Source organism: Meleagris gallopavo, chromosome 3 (genome assembly GCF_000146605.3).
Source record: "Meleagris gallopavo isolate NT-WF06-2002-E0010 breed Aviagen turkey brand Nicholas breeding stock chromosome 3, Turkey_5.1, whole genome shotgun sequence".
NCBI classification, from domain to species: Eukaryota; Metazoa; Chordata; class Aves; order Galliformes; family Phasianidae; genus Meleagris; species Meleagris gallopavo.
In genome coordinates, this window is record NC_015013.2 from 9,118,744 (window position 1) to 9,136,399 (window position 17,656).

Here is a 17,656-nt window from a genome sequence, read left to right on the forward strand (position 1 = left end):
GTTATCCTAAGTTATTTTCTATTTCTTGTGTAAGTTGTTAAATTGTCTGTTTGTGTAAGGTACAGAACGTCTCCAAAACATCATCATTCATATATGTAAGTATATATGTATATATATATATATACACACATACATATATATATATACACACATACATATATATACACACACATACATATATATACACACACATACATATATATACACACACATACATATATATACACACACACACACACACACACACACACACACACACACACGCTGCTCTTTGACTAGAGCACCTTTTAAGTGTTGTTCCTATAAAATTGGAGTGAATCCTGAAAGTTTCAGAGGCAGAAGACCACTTGCACTTTCTTTCTCTTCTGGAATTATTATGCATTAGATTAATACCACAAACAAGGAAAACTTCTTAAAGTAATTGGCCTCATTTACCCTTCACAATTAATAGTTAAGACCAGTTTCCCATCCAAACACACAACTATTAGTAACTAGGCATTGTATCTGCCTACTGATTGTTGGTAGGCAATGATGCCATATAAAGCAGAACGCAATTAAGCACCTAATTGATTTAAAGCCATTAATAGTATTCATATAATAAAAGTTACTCAGAGGAAGGTTATTTAACATCTGCAAGGATGTCTCCTTGTCTAAGAAGTTACAATGGAAGACATATCACAGGCACTACAATTAAAAAGAAGAATGAAGGTCATCAATAAAATTTTATTAGTTACATACATTGCTTACATTAGTAGTAGTCTGACAGTTTAAAGTGGTGAAAGACAGCAAGTCCTTGAATAGGGATACCACAATAGTCTCATATAATAAATAAGAATTGAGATGCTCAATGAAATTTAGAAACTGTGAAGGAAGAAGTAAAAGGGTGAGGTAATGTCAGACAGTTTAAGCTACTGAATACAACGCTCTGTGAGAGGGTTGGTTTTGATCTAGACAAATATTTCCAAGTTGTCAAACAAATGTTTTAATGTCTGTTGAATAAAACATCATATCAAATAACTAAATCATTCATAATACCAAAAATAGAACAAGAACGAAGAAAACCTTTTTAATCTTCTTCCCTAAAAAGTACATATAGAAAGGCACAGTAGGAGACATTTTTTATTATTCCATTAGATTTAGATACCTGAAAACCATTTTTTCCCATATCGTAAAACAACGAGAAGTTTAAATTGCCTTTTTACAGATGCAAAAATTTAATTGTCTAAAGTGCAGTGAATTGTTATCTCAAAAACTACCAGCAGAAAGTAAAAACAATAAAAATTAAACCATCAAAAATAAGTTTTGAGAACATTCACAGTAATGAGAATATATGCATTCAGCCACATATTAAAGCAATTTAAAGCCAAAGTATACCATTAAAAACATTTATAAATGTTTTATCTTGTTCCCTTCATAGCCTGTAACTTTGTACACATTTTTCCCCCCCCAAAAAAAACCAACAACAAAACTAACCTGACAGTACTTTTAAACAAAAGAATTATTAGCATTCTCAGCATGTAAAAAAGCCAAACAGCTTATACAGAGGAAAATAATGGCAAGCAAGCAAATTCACTGTAATATTTTTGAAGCACTAAGCAATGCATTTTGATTGTAAATTGCATTAGAACCATATTATTCTAGCTATACAGCAGATGCCAATGATTTCAACAGTTCCAAAAGTCTCTTTGACATCTTAACAGCAAAACCTTTGAGCAATTTACTCTTTCTATCAGCATTAATAACCAACTCCTGAAAAATATCCAGTTGAATAAAGTAGTAAAAGATGTCTTATTCCTCACACAGAACATCGTGCCCTTTAAAATCTGCACTTCATAAATAGCATTAAAATTTCTATTCACTCCAAACATTCACATTTAAAGACATCTCACATGCACAACATTACTGTTCCTTTTAAACTAGAAAAGCACAAAATCTACTGAAAGCGACGTAATTGAAATTTACAGGTACCTTAACCTTTCCAAGAATACAAAGTGTTCAGAAACAAGGTAGTAAATACATCAGTGCTGCCCTGCTTTCAAACTTTTGAAGATAACTATTTGATTAAATAAATGTTCTGTAGAAAACTGATATCTCTTTTCTTTATCACTTTCCATTTGTGTCACAGGTGAACTTTCTTAAAGTCTGTGTTACATTTACTTGTTCTTTAAAAAAAAAAAAGTGTAGGGTTAAGAGTCCTACCAGCACTCCAGCAAATAAAGGGAGCTAACTTGCAGCCTTTTTAGGGTTTTCCAGAAGGCTGGTAACCATCTGCAATTTTAAGACAAAATAATTTTAAGGAAAGCATCATTTTATGATGCATATACAACAAATTGTACCTCTCTCATGGTGTCTCCTTAAACTAAGGATGTCTGAAGAGTGAAGACCAGGAAGAAACAACGTGCTGATCTTCAAAAATTGTCACAAGTCATCCTAAGTCTGTGGCAATTGGAACAGGGTTGCTCCAGTTGTAGCTCTTAAATCCCATCAATATTTATCTGCAGCTTGAATCAAACCGAAGTGCTGTGTTTAGTGCTGAATATGAATACTCAAAGAAATATTGTTAGTACAAAAATTAGTTATCTTACTATTCCACTTGAGATCAGTGCGTACACCCACAGCATTCTTCTACGACTACAATTTCAAAAAGCTTATCCAACCAATAACTAAGAATTGAACTCCAAGTTTGGCACGTGCAGCAGTTTTCAGGAGCATCCCTTTATTTTATTAAAACACTGATAAGAACAATGATCCCATTACCAAGCATAACCTGACTGGCAGCTGCTCAAGGTGCTTCATCTCAGCGCTGTGCACAAGGATTGCACCTTGCCTTTGACTGAGGCACGTAAGGCGCAGTGCAGAAGTACAACAGTTCAGACACTAGAGGACAGCCTGTTCATTTCACTGAACCTCTAGATATGTAGTGCTTGTTCCTCATTGCTTCCTTTCTCTTGGACTAGAATTCACATTCGTAACTGATGAATCCACTTTCAGGAAGCTTCTCTTCAGATTAGAGATTCTTTAGGCTAGTTGATATTATTTTTACATAAGTCTCAAAGCGTTGCAAGAATCCTTGAAAATGATATAATTAATGTCAGTACTGTCTGTCCAACACCAAAGACAAGAGCTTCTAAAGGAGCCATATTCTTTCCTGCTACTCTGTAAATTCCAGCTACTGCAGCACCTAAGAATCACAAGAAAAACAATGGTCAAATTACAGAAGTAAAACTAAGGCTGAAACATGTGACACATGATTTACTGTATTTATGCATTAGCTATTTCTAGAATATTACCAAACATGGAATTAATTCAGGGCATTACACAATTATTTAGCCTTGCTTGACTTTTTCTAGTTTCACCAAAGGTCTTCAGGGATAATTTTCCCAAACGAACCAGATTAACTGTTCCGACACAAGCTCTATTAGAAAAACTTAAACTCACCACTTCCCTTAAGGTGCCTTCAAATTTCTTTCTCTCCTGCTAATTTGAAGAATTAGCAAAAAAAAAACTTCTAAAATATGCATCTAGAATTTACCAAGTCCAAACTGTGGCTTAATTGTCTTTGTACAAACAGGGAGAAGACGATAACACTAAGACTGTGAATGCCTACAAACTGTCTAAAAAAAAAATCTACATGTCTAGCAGCTTCATTTAGTATTTCAGTTAAACAATCAGGTCATACTGTTAGCTTTGACTTCAACTACTAAACTGTTAACAGTTGTTTGGCAAATCAAGCAAAACATGGAAAAGATCAAGAAGTCTTACACTGTAATTTGTGAATGCGTATGGGGAGAAGTCTCTAACAATTGTCATTAGATTTACAGTTGTATGAAATTAAAAAACCATTTCTCCTGTACAGTTGTGTGCAAACCTCCTTTGAAATATAACACCAAATGACTGAAGATTAACCGGCAATAAACACTGCTCTGAAAACAAGTCACTTGTTCTTAACTCCCTCCTACAGTCTTTCATATGGCGACTTCTTCGCGCGCACTTAAGGAACAAAAGCCACAGAGCAAATTCATGTTTCATTTGTCCTCTTGACTTGAAATAACAGCCTAAGAAAGAAAATCTTTGCATTCATCTTTACAAAAAAAAAAAAATCATGCTAATAAATAACATTTTCTCCTCCAATTACTTCTCAGTGTGAGGATACACAAATGTTTATGCAAAATAGAAAAAGAGGCTTGGATACAACTGTGTCTGTAGCAAAAATATAACTCAATCCATACCTCAAATTTATCTACAGCCTTTTTTTTTTTTAGTGTTTTCTCATCTAGTATTTGCTGAAGAGTGCTTAGTCCCCTTGCCTAAAGAAAACACTGAATTTTTCAGTGATAGACCTTTTGCATGTGATATCTCAAACAGTTCAGTTAAAAGCTTTCAGAGTACACTATGGCCCTTTCCAACTCAAAGAAAACTGAAAAGCTGGCCATGAAATAAATTTTGAAATAAATAGCAGGAGTTAAAGTGGGAATTCCCTTGTTTTTATTCACTACAGGGAATAGTCTGCCGAAGTGATTCAAAATCCATCCGTGATATGGAAATAAATCCCAACAGGTTTTCTGAGATGTCACCTGACAAAAAAAAAAAAGAGCACCATCTCATTTTTACAAATGTTTTAGGAAGACTAGCATTCACTACTGTTTCTTTACACAAAATGTGCTTCACATCAGGTAGTTGTTTAAATTGCCTAACTAAAACACGAGCCTGATGTTGTTTCACTCAGCCACCCCGTGTTAGCTTCTCCATTTATCCTGACTATCACCTATCAAAAACTGAAAGAGATCCTTGAGAATGAGCCCAGCGCTGCCATTAAAATTATTCAGCTGATTGAACTCTTAAAGTGCATTCAAATTAGTTAAGATTTATTAACCAGTAGCATCAAGTTACTATATCCCAATAACAGCAGTGTTTGGCTTCTTAAGAAAGGTATTGAGGTATTCTGGGGAAAACATCAATAACAAAACCAAGGAGTTCTGTGTTTTGATAATCATGTATTTTTATTTTTTAGATAACAGCTTGCAATAGAAGCTGTAAAAACCCAGCACAACTAAAACCAAAGGGTACTACAATAGCTTGCCACTGAGGGAAATGACAACGTCACCAAAACGTGCATGGGGGAGGAGGAAGAATAGACCCTCTGGGATAAAATGCAACTAAAAATCCTTGCCTCAAATTGCCTGATATTTAACTGTTCCTGAGGCTGTTTTTGACAGCAGCAGCACAACTCACTCTGGTTGTTGGTTTTGTCCTGCTGCTTTTAAACACATTGCTATATGTTGGTAATAGATCTCAAAAATACCTAAGTTCCGAAGATCTATCACGAACAAAATTAAACAGAGGGTGGTGATGCACTGGAACAGGTTGCCCAAGGAGGCTGTGGATGCCCCATCCCTGGAGGCATTCAAGGCCAGGCTGGATGTGGCTCTGGGCAGCCTGGTCTGGTGGTTGGTGACCCTGCACATAGCAGGGGGTTGGAACTGGATGAGCACTGTGGTCCTTTTCAACCCAGGCCATTCTATGATTCTAAACTTGTACCATTTAACAGGTTGTACCACATTCATCTACACAAATAACACGGAAGGCTGAAAAAACAAATGGAAGTAGAAGTTAATTTGCCATTTCCAGCTCTTACAAGCAGGATTGGGCCTATCCAAAAGGCTAAATACTTGTTTATATCCTACTTTACTACATAGCAACAGTTAGAAATCGTCTTTTAAATATTTTATTTATCTTCAGAAGCTCCTTACAGAATTTCTTTCAGCACGAAAAAATCCAGTGCTGTCCAGAAATGAAGATACCTTGGCATTTTTGGCTAATCCAGTTTCATCTCTGTGTAAAACCGATGAGAATAACATAAGTCTACAGTGTAAGCTCAGAGAAATTCCCTGGTGAAATGCTTTATTTACACACAAACAAAACTCATTTTACCTGTAAATTTGGATATCAAAAAACACAACTGTGTTACTCCTCTTTTCATGCATAAATGGAAGAGGCAAAGGAAATTCATGTCAGAAACTCTGAGACTTCCTCGCTTCTGCTTGGATATTCAGCATTACATTTCCTAGCACTTCTCTTCAGAAGTGGTCATGCAGCTGACCTAATAACAGGGCCACTGCCATTGTAAACACAGGACAATTCAAAATCAACATAACATGCAATGCAAGGTATTAATTGGTTCCATATGCCTCACCTTAGAAGGAAAAAAAAACAAATGTTGTTCGACAATAAAATGTCAAGCTGGGAAATATACAGCAATTAAAATTAAAACATCATTAAAACATAATTCTGAAGAAAGCCCCAAGGAAGCCTTTCTTAAAGTTTGTGTTTTTAATCAAACTTTGAAATTAATAGTCAATAAAAGCTTTCAGCCTGAGAAAGCATAAGAAAACCTGCTACAAAACAACCATAGTGTCTAAAGCTGAAGTGCTACCCCTACTCTGACAATCTATACAGCTCAAAGAGAAAGCCAAGACTATTTGCCCAAAGCTTAAGGCCCTCTGGTGGTCTCTAGATTTACAGTTCCTTACCTTCAAAGGCTCTACTGCCTTTCAAGTTAGACCACCTTGTCAATAACACAGAAGATGTCTGGACAGAAACCACTGTTCAGACACATTACAGAATCCATTGATTGCAGTGTTGAGAACTCCATATTACCAGCACTGTTTCTGACAGTAAGTACAAGCTTATTTTCTACAGAAATAATATTCTCTTTCCCACTGCAAACAGAAAACTCAATGTTCTCCTGCCTGTTTGGTAAAGTTACTACAGGCTATTTATAGATTAAAGTAGTACCTCTAATTATAGCTCTATGAAACTTGTATTTACTCATCTTTTAGCACACTGCTTTAACAGAAAAACGTATTCACAGATAAGACACTAACCCCTCCAATACAAAGAAATAAGAAGTGTATAATATTTCTCAGGATGTCGAAGGCTTTGGAATAGCACCATTACAAATGCTGTAACTGATGCCCTTGTTGAATAGCATCGTACCTAAGTTAATAGCACACATAGCTCCCTTGCTTTTGTATTTTATTTGAGGGGAAGAACAGCAGGGATGATAACTATTGTCATTACTCCTTATCCCAAATACATTAGAAAAAAGTATCAATTTGACTACAATGGAAGATTGGAAAGGTCTTTCAAATCCTTGAGGCACACAATTATTTGGTCTGTTCTGAGTGGCACGCGTAGTTCAGATTGTTATATGCTCATTAAAAACACAGAATAAAAGTCACTAGTTCTGTTGTTTTTTCCTGTAGAGGTACACAGCATCTCTAGTTCCTTTAAAAGACCAATATCCTTCCCAGATCCAATATGAAATTATCCAGCAGGCCCTGGAAAGAGAGTAGGAAGCCAGTCCTGAAGTCAATGGAACTGACGCCTCATTTCTAAAAGAAACTGATGGCTTTAAGGGTGCTGATAGGTGAACTTGATTAAAAAACAAACAAACAAACAAAAACTCTGACCAAAATTGGCAACAATTACAATAGGACAGGACAGCAAATTCTGATCCTCAAATGATACTACTTGTTAACTGTAGATATTTCAATAGCTTGGTACACAAAGCAGACAAAGTGAATGAGTAAGATAACCATCTGCTAACAGTTCTGGAATCATTTCATCTTTACATAATAGGAAGAACAACTTAGCCATCATATTCATTAGAATTGCTACACAATTAAGGCAAAATCCTTAATAAGTAATGACCAAATCATTAAGTTTGCTTTAATATATTTTTAATTTTAGATATAAATAAGTAAAAACACAAAAGATAGACTTACTGGTTATCATTGCTCCAGTTACAGAACCCAGAAATCCAATGCTGACCACAATGACAGAGATCAGCCTCCCCTGCCTATGCCTCTGCAGCATCACAAACATTAATACTCCCACAGCACCATGGACAAAGAGAGAGGAGAAGAGAGCCCAGAGGAAAACCCAGTACCACATTTCTGAAAGAAAGCAGTCAAATAAAAGATTAATATTTCTCAGGCAAAAACATTTTAAGAGATTTAGAAACATTGCATACAATCAATTGTAGAAGAAATGCAACGATTTCAGTCTTGAAAAGAGTTAACATGAAAACACCAGCATATAATCAAGACACCATCATGTTTCAGCAGACTGACTTAAAGGAGCAGTGCTATTGTGATTTAAAAAACAAAAAAACAACATGAAGAGTTCCAGTACAGTATTTGTAATAACCGATCTGATTCACATAGACCATCATTCTTTCAATGGCTTCTTTATTCACTAATTGTAGCTACATTTCAGCAAGAAATTACAAGTGCAGGATGAAATTCTCTCTGAAAGTGAACCAGGAAAAAGAACCATCTTTTACAAGGAAAGACCGCATCAAGCTAACATCAAATAGGAAAAGTGAGATTAAAGACTTCAGTTTATCTCCCAGAGAGCTGTAATGGGAACATTCCACCCATGTATCTTCAGAAGGGAAAAACAGAAATAACACTTTTTTTAAACAAGAATTTTTAGCACATCTGCTTTATTTTTATGCTTTATAATTAGTTAGCACCAAACCTGAGAGAAACAAGAGCCAGCATTATGTAAATTACTGAGCAAGGACAGGAGATCACGAGAACACACAGAGCACAGGTATTTCTCAAAATGCCAGACATCACCATTACTTTCAAAGAGAGGTACAGAAAGCATCAGTGAATTACACAGAAATCAGAGCAGCTTGCTCATTTGGTGAGAACGTTCTAAAAACATGATAATTCAAAAGGTAAGAAAATACAAGCGGCAAAATCCTAATGGCATCCATATTTTCTAAAAAATGTCAACTATAATGATCATAAATGTCCTTATCACAAAATTTAGCAAACTGGGAGACATTTTCACAGTTAAAATCATTCCAAGTTTAGAGTTCTTGCTGCAGTTCCCCCTAAAAAAAAAAAAAAAGTACATTTCCTTACAACAGCAGGATACTATTTATCAGGTGAGCCTGTATTACTGCAGCTGGACACACGTCAGTCATTTGAGCAGAAATAGGACCCAATTAACTAATTCAAAAATACATCAATACATCACATTAAACAAGGCATATTGTGAAAGGATGCTGAGAAAAAACAGTTGCTACACACCAACTGCACTCCTCTGAAGGCAACCAAAAGATCCTCTTAAGAGAGGAGCAAGGAAAATGGCTAGTAAAAATGCATACAGTTAATACTAACAGCTGTAACTTCAGGTGCAACTTAGCTTTCCAAGTGACTGGATACACATACACACATATACTAAGGGCTCTAAGCAGCTCTATCAAAGCCTTCCACCTCCATCCCTTTGCCTTCAGCCCCAAATTGGGTCACAAAAATTTCTGCAGGAGGATAAGGACCACAGCACTCTTGTAGTAAATGCCTCGTTCTCAGAAACTATAGAATAGTAGCATGAGTGCCACATCAGTCATCAACTATATGACAAACCCCTTTACTAGGTGTAACACAAATAGTAGAGCAGCAAGATCCCAGGCAACAGCAAGTGAGGATCTGCTTAGATGTGACAGTAATAGGTGCAGAAACAGGAGAAAGAAACTGTTTACCTTTAGAAGGCCTCAAGTTCACCTTCAGTAAGGTCCTCAGATAGGCAGGGATCTTCAGCAAAATACCCTTACCACCACTGCCAGCCCTTAAATGAGGTCTGGGAAAGGGTGGATCCTGGCCCCAGCTCTTCCAGTCACTCAGGTGCATTGCTTGCACCTGAGCTCCCCTGGGTTGGCCCTGCCTTCCCACCAGGTGCTCAGTCATTGGTTCCAGCCATGACATTGCATTTCCACTACAGTCTTTCTTAAACCTGGTGAGGGAATTGCTGATCTAATCTGCCATGGTCATAGACAGCTTAGGAGAGGAACCTCTCTTGCAGTCCTAACAGGCCTCATCTGTTATTAGCTTTGGTATTCACATCATTTTTTTGCTCTGTTTTCCTCCTAGTAGCAGCAAATAAGCAAGGAGATTAACCAGAGGATCTGTCAACCTTACAATCCTACTAGCACTTACAGTAAATACAAATTAAGAGAGGGAAAAAGCTTTCCTACAGATGTAAATTGGCATTCTGAAAGGAACACTGTGAATTATTTTTGCACGAGGGAGTGATCCTCCTCCCTTCTTACAGGTTGCATCAGAAGAGTTGCCCTTTCACTAGGAAGACCCTTCAATAGAAAGATGTTAAGAAAGGCATCGCAAATCAGACTCCCAACAGCTTGAAACATTATTTTATCAAAATGATGAAAACTAAGCTCCTGCCCCAAGGTAGGAGCAAGAGTGCACTGTTAGTAGACTGTTAGTATGGACTAAGCAGACCATAGTTTAGAAATAGAATGAGCAAGTCCTCAAGCCTACACTGCTTTGGCCAAAGTGATAGTGAAAAAATGCAAACTTTATATTCTGCATTACCATTTGAACAACCACAGAGAACAGAAGTTACAGAAAAGCACTTTAGTATAGGAATTAAGAAAGTGGTTAGCAGCCAGGAGTAAGCATTTCCAAGCTTGTAGATGCTGAGATCTGAAAACCTTCAGTCTTAGAAGGCACTCGAACATCTTAGATCTTACACTTGAGTTCTCCATGACAATGTGGTTGAGCCATCTGCCAGATTACTTAGAGAAAACAGAATTAAACTGCTGGAAGGACAGTGCAATGTTAAATACATAGTTTCAAAATTGTTCTTACACATCAGATGAGGCTTTGCCTTGTTTGCCAGTAAATACTGTAGCAGAGATGCTACGCGTTTTCTGGGTGCAGCATTCTTCCCTACAATCAAGTCAGCTACACAATTTGTAGTATCACAAATATAAAATCAGATTATCCTGATATACACCTACTGAAAGAGAAACCTGTGTCATCAGAACAGTGTCTTGAAAAGGTTTTTGTCTCAAGCTTTCATTTTCCTTGACTAAGATGAATGCAAGAGGTGAAACTTCTGCCTGGGAAAAGTGAGAACAACTTACAATATTATTAGGGTCAAAATAACCTGACATCACACTGATGGACTTAGAGCATTTCAAATCCACAGCTGAAGAAGCAGCTTGATTCTTCTGCAGTGTTACATTACGACTGCCAGTTTCTGTATGCCGTAAGATTCCCAAACACTCCATAGGTACGACAACAGCGTATCGATGAAGGTTGTCTCATTGGTTCTTCTACAGACTAAATAAAAACTTCTAGAATATGTGCTGCTGTGGGATACTGAATTCAGGTAGTATCAGTTTCATAAAATTGCATGGAAATGAGATAAACTTTTAACTTAAAACCCAAGAACAGAAGGCTGGTGGTTATTTTAGCTGGGAAGGGATCTGAGATTGACAGCCTGTTAAGTAGCTGGTCAATTAGAAGTTAATCATTAATTTGTAATAACGGTCTGGAGAGAAGTAAAGCTGTTAGTATTGCCATTGCAAATCTGAGGGGCAGTCCCAGTACTCTGAATTCTGCACTTGTTTTCTCTTAATATATCATGGTAGCTGACAATCTTGGACTGAAATTGCCCAGCTTCCTGCTGGAATCTGATTTACTCATCATCATCCCTGCAGTTCTCACAGAGTTTACCAGGCACTGCAATGCCCCAGAGAAAATCAGTTGTTTGTGGTCATTGCTGAACCTTTCACCAGGTAGAAAAAGGAATTGATTTCCCTGTCATAGGGAGACTTATGGCAAGTGTATTGTTAGAAGAAAATAAAAGATTATGAAATAGTTAACTACTCTCCTGTAACTAAGAACCCAATAATATTTAGAAACTCCTTACACAACAAAATAGTGATCTCTAGTGCATAGTGATCAACTACTTGGATCTTCAACTTCAAATAAGTCTCGAAGAAAATAAGTATTATGCAATTTTATATTTAGGGCAGGAGACGTCAGAATAGAACCAGCCCCAAATGTCCTGTTGGGTAAAGGAATATAAAATGGAGTCCTTTGGCAGACACCTTTTTCTCCTCTTCCTTAAAGCAACGTATATATCAAATGCATTCAAAAGGAAACTAGAGAACATCCACAAGTATTTCTTGCTCAACACAAATGCAGGCTACAGTGTTTAAAGAATCCAGTTATAGACCATAACTTCACAGAGGCTTAGGTTTTCAACTCAAATTGTTGTAAAGTCACCAAAGTAAGAAATGCAGGTAGCATTACATACATCAGTACTATCCCAATATCTTCTCATTACATATCATTCTTAATATCTTCTAGTCCTCCTTTTTCTTCTTTATACCTCTTGTCAATCCAGTTCCAGTTGGGTCTTCATCCCTACGCTCCTCCCAGGGTACCTGCCCCCGATTCCACTGTCTGTCCATTTCTTCTTGCTTTCCAGTTTGATTAGCAGGTGCTGGTTCAGCCATGCCAATTTCTTGCTTTCTTTTCCTGACTTCCTATATCTGGGGATGCTCTTGTGCCGTAAGGAAAGCTTCCTTAAAGATCTGCAAACACTGCTCTGCTCCCTTGTCCTTGAGGACAAATTCCCAGGGGGTTTGTTGACTAGTTTCCTGAAGAACTGGAATCTGGCTTTCCAAGAATTCAGCATTCTGATTTTACTTTTATCTGCCTGATATCCGTCAGGAGTGTGAACTCCACCTTCGCATGGTCACCACAGCCTAGGCAGCCTCCAAACCTGATGTCACCAATCAGTTCACTCACGTTGGTGAGCAACAGCCCAGTACTGCATCCCTCTGGTAGGGCTATTACTAGACTCAAGAAGTTATCCTCAACGCATTTCAGGAACTCACTGTGGTACTTTTCCAGCAGGTGTCAGAAGAACCCTAGCAGGACAAGAACCAGCGATCACGATGTCTTTTGTAGCTGCTCCATCAACAGGCTCTGCTTCATCAGACAGCCTGTAGTATACACAAACCACATCTCCCTTAATTGCCTCAGTCTCTAACTCATTCACAGGCTTTTGAGTTGCTCATGGCTGTTCTTCAGGGACAGCTCCTCACACTATTTCTTTCTCTCCTCCTTTCTCACTCATCCCTTTTGAACAACTTGTAGCCATTGACAGCCATACTCCAGTCATACGAATCATCCTAACGGGTTTCAGTGACAGCAACTATGCCATGGTTTCGAACAGGGTGACTTCCAGCTCCTCCTATTTGTTTCCTAAACTGCATATATTGGTGTAGAGGCACTTCAGCTGGGCAGCCAGCCTTTTCACCTTCTTAGATGATAATTCTTTAATTCCTTTGAAGTATTTTCATTGAGTTTCCCCATTGCCTTCTCCTATTGCCTCAGCAGTCTCTGGTTCATCATCATAAGATTCAAGTGTGTTACAGTGTTGCCAACACTGGGGCAGCAGGCCCCCCACTAGCACCCTTTCCCTGTAACAAGCTATGCTGTCACACATCTACTCATGGGCAGGCTCACTACCCACCTTCCTCCCTCCTTCGAACCTACTCTAAAGCCCTGACAGCTTTTCCAAAAAGACTCATCCCCCTTTAAGAAAGATGAATCCCATCCTCTGCCTGTAAGCATTGTGCCATTTTGTGGTGTGACAGCTGCACACAGCTGTCAGGAACATAGCTCATCTTTCACATCACTGTTGCCACAGCTGAAACATACCACCCATAAACCTCCCTGCGCTCACATCCACTGTTTGGTCCCATAAATGCTCAACAAGCACTAATGAGTGCACATGGAAGAATCCAATGACACACTTTTGTTTCATCTGTACTTCCACATCAAACACCATTTCATCAGACTGCCCCTCTGCTGCCCTCTGTCACACAGCAACAAGTGGTGGGAAGGTTCAATGTCAACTGCCAGACCAACGTCCACCTCTGATTTTGTGGGCTAACATAATAAAATAGGAGGCATTACCTTCAGAGAAACCTTTATGTGTGAACACACTGCTCTACTACCACTTAGCTTCTGTAAACACAGAGTATGCCCTTAGTCCTTCATCTTCAATGTTTTTTTTTCTTTCCCTCTAGTTCTTAGCTTGCACCACCAGACAAATGAATGCCCAGAACACTTCATTAAGAGTGCTCCAAAAAAATTCTACATCAAATCTTGTTATTTTCATCTATGTATCCAGTCTACCACTGCTAGCTACAAAATTAAGCCAAGCAAGTATCTGTGCTCTGAATACAAAGATACAAATTTCAGTCAACAAAGTAACACGTGAAAGCAACTGGGACTCTGGATGCTATCAGGACTACACAGTCAAATTCCTGTTTGGGGTGTTGTGCTTTTGCTGCGTTAACTGGAAGAGAACTTGCTGAAGAGCATTTAAATCATAAATTAGAGCTTAGTCCCCTGAAGTTATAAGATAAGGTACAATGACAATCTAGATAAATTAGGGGACAAATAAATGTAGGATGGAGTATAGCAAAAAATATAGAAGTAGACTGAGCATCTTCTATGCGACTCCCATGATCTCTTATAAATGTTCACTTTCAAACTAGTTTATTTAAAAATGACTTACTTCTATTTTAAAGCATATTAAAACAACTGTGAAGTCTTGAGCTCCTCACTTTCAGACACTACAACCTAAGGGTATGGGGAGGAAGATGCTGACTTTAGAAGCCATACAGCACAGCACAAGCTCTTTTGTGAATTCCTCAGCACTCAGCAACACAGAGAAGACTGCATTCTCCCCCTGCCTCCTCAGTACCTGCTGTAAAACCTGCTGGGACGAGAAGCTTCAATCTTTGGAATAGACAATAATTAGACTTAAACAAAATACCCACATTACTTACAGGAATAATACAAACACAGCAAAGTTCCCAAAACTGGAGGCAGCATTTAATAATATATTATAATAGACACTCAAAGTGGGACATTTTACAGTTCAGAATCAATTACTGTCTGATTTGTGGTAACAAATCCTGATCTACCACTGCCTCTAAAACACAACTGGTTCACGTAAGGGGGCTGTTCTTGGATTTGCTGGGTAAGCTAATATAGGCTACCTGCTCCCAAAGGTACCGGACCCTTACTTCCACCTTTTACACTAGCACTCCTTCTTCCAGGTTAAAGCAGAAAGGTATGAAGCAAAGAATGTCATATAGGCAGACCTAGGCCCAACCACAGAAACAGTGCTTGCAGAGTTAGCTGTCAGAATGTGATGTGCAAGTGGTAGGAATTAAGTTGTCTGTAGCCTCCTGTGGTACTCTTGGCCATATACTATATCCTACGTGAAAGAGAGTGTGTGCGTGCACGCGTAAACCATTAAGATTTGAAGCACCTCCTGAATTTGGCTGGGGTTTATATCAGCTCTCCTGAAAGTTTTGAAAGAATTAAAATATATATATTTTTTAGAGGAATATGAGTTTGCCAATAGAATTTTACAGCTTTGTGCAAACATATCAACGCTGGATATCTAAAGATGACAGATTCTTGCTTGAACAATTTAAGATCCAAGTATAAGTGACAACTTTTAGTCCAAACCTAAACAAAAATCAGTCTTAAAGAACAATCACGGAAGACTGCATAATTATTAATTTCTTTTTCCAGTACTCTGAAGTTTTTCCTTATATGTCTGTATGGGAACTGCTGAATCACAGCCTGAACCTCTGATTGACCACCTGAGGTGAGAAATGAGTCAGTCACAGAGCACAGGTGAAAGCAATTCACCTGTGCTACTAGAAGGGGTGGAGCCTGGCTGCACCTCTCCTAGATCCCATTTAAGTGCTGACTTGTGGAGAATCTTGAGAGCCTGCAACATCAGTAAGAATTTTCCATTTATTATCTTCCTGTGTATTTCTTAATTACAGCATCTGTATATTCACTGACTATACACATGTCACACAGACAAAGAAAATGAATGAAGAAATTAAACAACACAACTAAATCATTCACACGCTCTTTTCTTAGCGCAGAAAACCAGAACATGTTTTTAAACAATGTTCACTTCTTTATTTGGTAAATATTTTTATATAATCCCTTCTTAAACTTCACAATTATTCATTATTATCAGTTACTACATTAAAAATGTCTCCTAGGTTACAATCAGGAACACTGCCCTATGTAGAAGACTAAAACCATTCATTGTTGTCATGCCACACAACAGCTTACGACAACCAGCAATAACGTATTCTCCATCAGTGTTACTACGGATAAATAATTATTCTTCATATTCTTTAAGTTAAAAAAGAGCAGCCATTCCACGTTGAAAATACGTTGTGCAACCTCTTGTAACGCTGCAAAAGCACCAAGAAGCGGTTTTTCTTGCTCAATACTCAGCCCTGTGTTTCATAGAAATGCCTCTGTTGTGTAATGTTCTAATTAGGAAAACTTCAGAGGATGTCTAACACAAAGAAGTTAAATCCATTGTTAACTCTTCCCTTCAAGAGCACAACTTGTAATTTTATAGAAAGCGCGCAAAAAAAATCTACTCAGAGAATGAGCTGTATTAGTCCATCTTTCTAATACCTCTGAAATTCAGACGTATTTTAAATATTTTACTGATCACGTTTAAAATGAATAACTTATTAAACTGAAAAAGCGTGAAGTAGAAAGGAAAGATCATAAAGGCTACGTCATCAAACTTCAGCCACACCTACAACTTCATCACACATTTCCCACATTTCACAGATGTTTCCACATATCGTTCGTACAGACAGAAGGAAATAGGTGACCTAATACGTTCTTTTATAAATATTCAAAACATGTGTCCTTAACTCAAGGTTTACCATTAATCTGTCACCAACTATTATACCCTTATAACAATAGAGAGAACATACTCAGCAACACCTTTGCTACAGATATGAAACCCCTTCTAGCCCAGAGCTGGAAGTTTGTGATTTGCTTCAAGCCTGGATAGAACAAGACACACCTCTCCACTGCATGCCTATGGGCTTGTCTCATAGCAGTCCTTAGATCAGAATCTTTTTTTTCGGTGTGAGGCAGAGAGGAAATAAGCCAGTTGTTGCCAAAGCTAGCTGGGGTTCCCTTGTAGCAGGGATCTGCCTCACCCGTCCCTCTCGGAGCTTTAGTGTGACACGATGGCTTTGTCTTTAAGAATCCTTGATGCTTAAAACTATGCCTATATGCCGACTCGCCAGGAAACATCTGCCGCTCCATTTGCTCGCACTTCTCTTATTGTATAGGGATAGAGTAAGGAAAAAAAAAAATGCAAACACATAAAAAGCACCTCTTTCTTACGGTTATTTCTGCTACCACCCACTCAAACATATTTATACGTTTATACACTTTATACAGCCCTTTACTCACACGCCGGTGCCCATGCAATCACACAACGGCTTGGGTTGGAAGGGACCTCAAGGATCATCAAGTTCCAACCTCCCCACCACACGTATACACCCCTTTTCTTCTTATCGTAAACCTACAACGGAAAAACACGTCTGCGTCCCCGCTCAGCTCCACACATGCGGACAGCCAGCCCCACCCACACACCGGGAAGAGCGGGCGAGCGAGGAAGGCAGGCGAGGAAGGCATCCATCCTCCCCTCTCCTCCCCGCACCCCAGCGCCCGCCCCGCTCACCGGTGAGGTTCCTCAGGACGGTGCCGTGAGCCCAGAGGCTGAGCACTTGCTGCACCGACAGGTTGATCATGGAGTTGTCCCCCGCTTCCACCTTCATGGTGGCGCAAGGCGGGCCGCCCCTCAGCCAGGGGGCGCTAGAGCCGGCGGCGGGGAGCCGCGGGGCGGGGAGGCGATGAAGGAGGCGACGAAGGAGCCTCCGCGCCGCGGGGGA

The 17,656-nt window shown here is 38.7% G+C and overlaps 1 protein-coding gene and 1 long non-coding RNA gene across 3 annotated transcripts in view; one reads left to right on the plus strand and one right to left on the minus strand.

The window, feature by feature from the left end:
* Nucleotides 1-703: 703 nt before the first annotated feature.
* The window catches only part of TMEM170B (transmembrane protein 170B), a 46,648-nt gene continuing 29,695 nt past the window's right edge, over nt 704-17,656 (minus strand). The window contains exons 1-3 of one of the 2 annotated variants that reach the window (XM_010708353.3): nt 17,446-17,650; nt 7,788-7,958; nt 704-3,181 (exon numbers count right to left, since the gene is read on the minus strand). In XM_010708353.3, the coding sequence (XP_010706655.1) occupies nt 3,051-3,181; nt 7,788-7,958; nt 17,446-17,542 (399 nt within the window). In that variant the 5' untranslated portion in view covers nt 17,543-17,650 and the 3' untranslated portion in view covers nt 704-3,050. Of the gene's footprint in view, nt 3,182-7,787; nt 7,959-17,445; nt 17,651-17,656 lie in introns of those variants that run through there. The other variant, XM_031552746.1, reaches the window with a different exon arrangement.
* The window catches only part of LOC109366588, an 8,762-nt gene continuing 8,398 nt past the window's right edge, over nt 17,293-17,656 (plus strand). The window contains exon 1 of the long non-coding RNA XR_002112975.2: nt 17,293-17,447. This is a non-coding gene — a long non-coding RNA (uncharacterized LOC109366588). The remainder of the gene's footprint in view (nt 17,448-17,656) is intronic.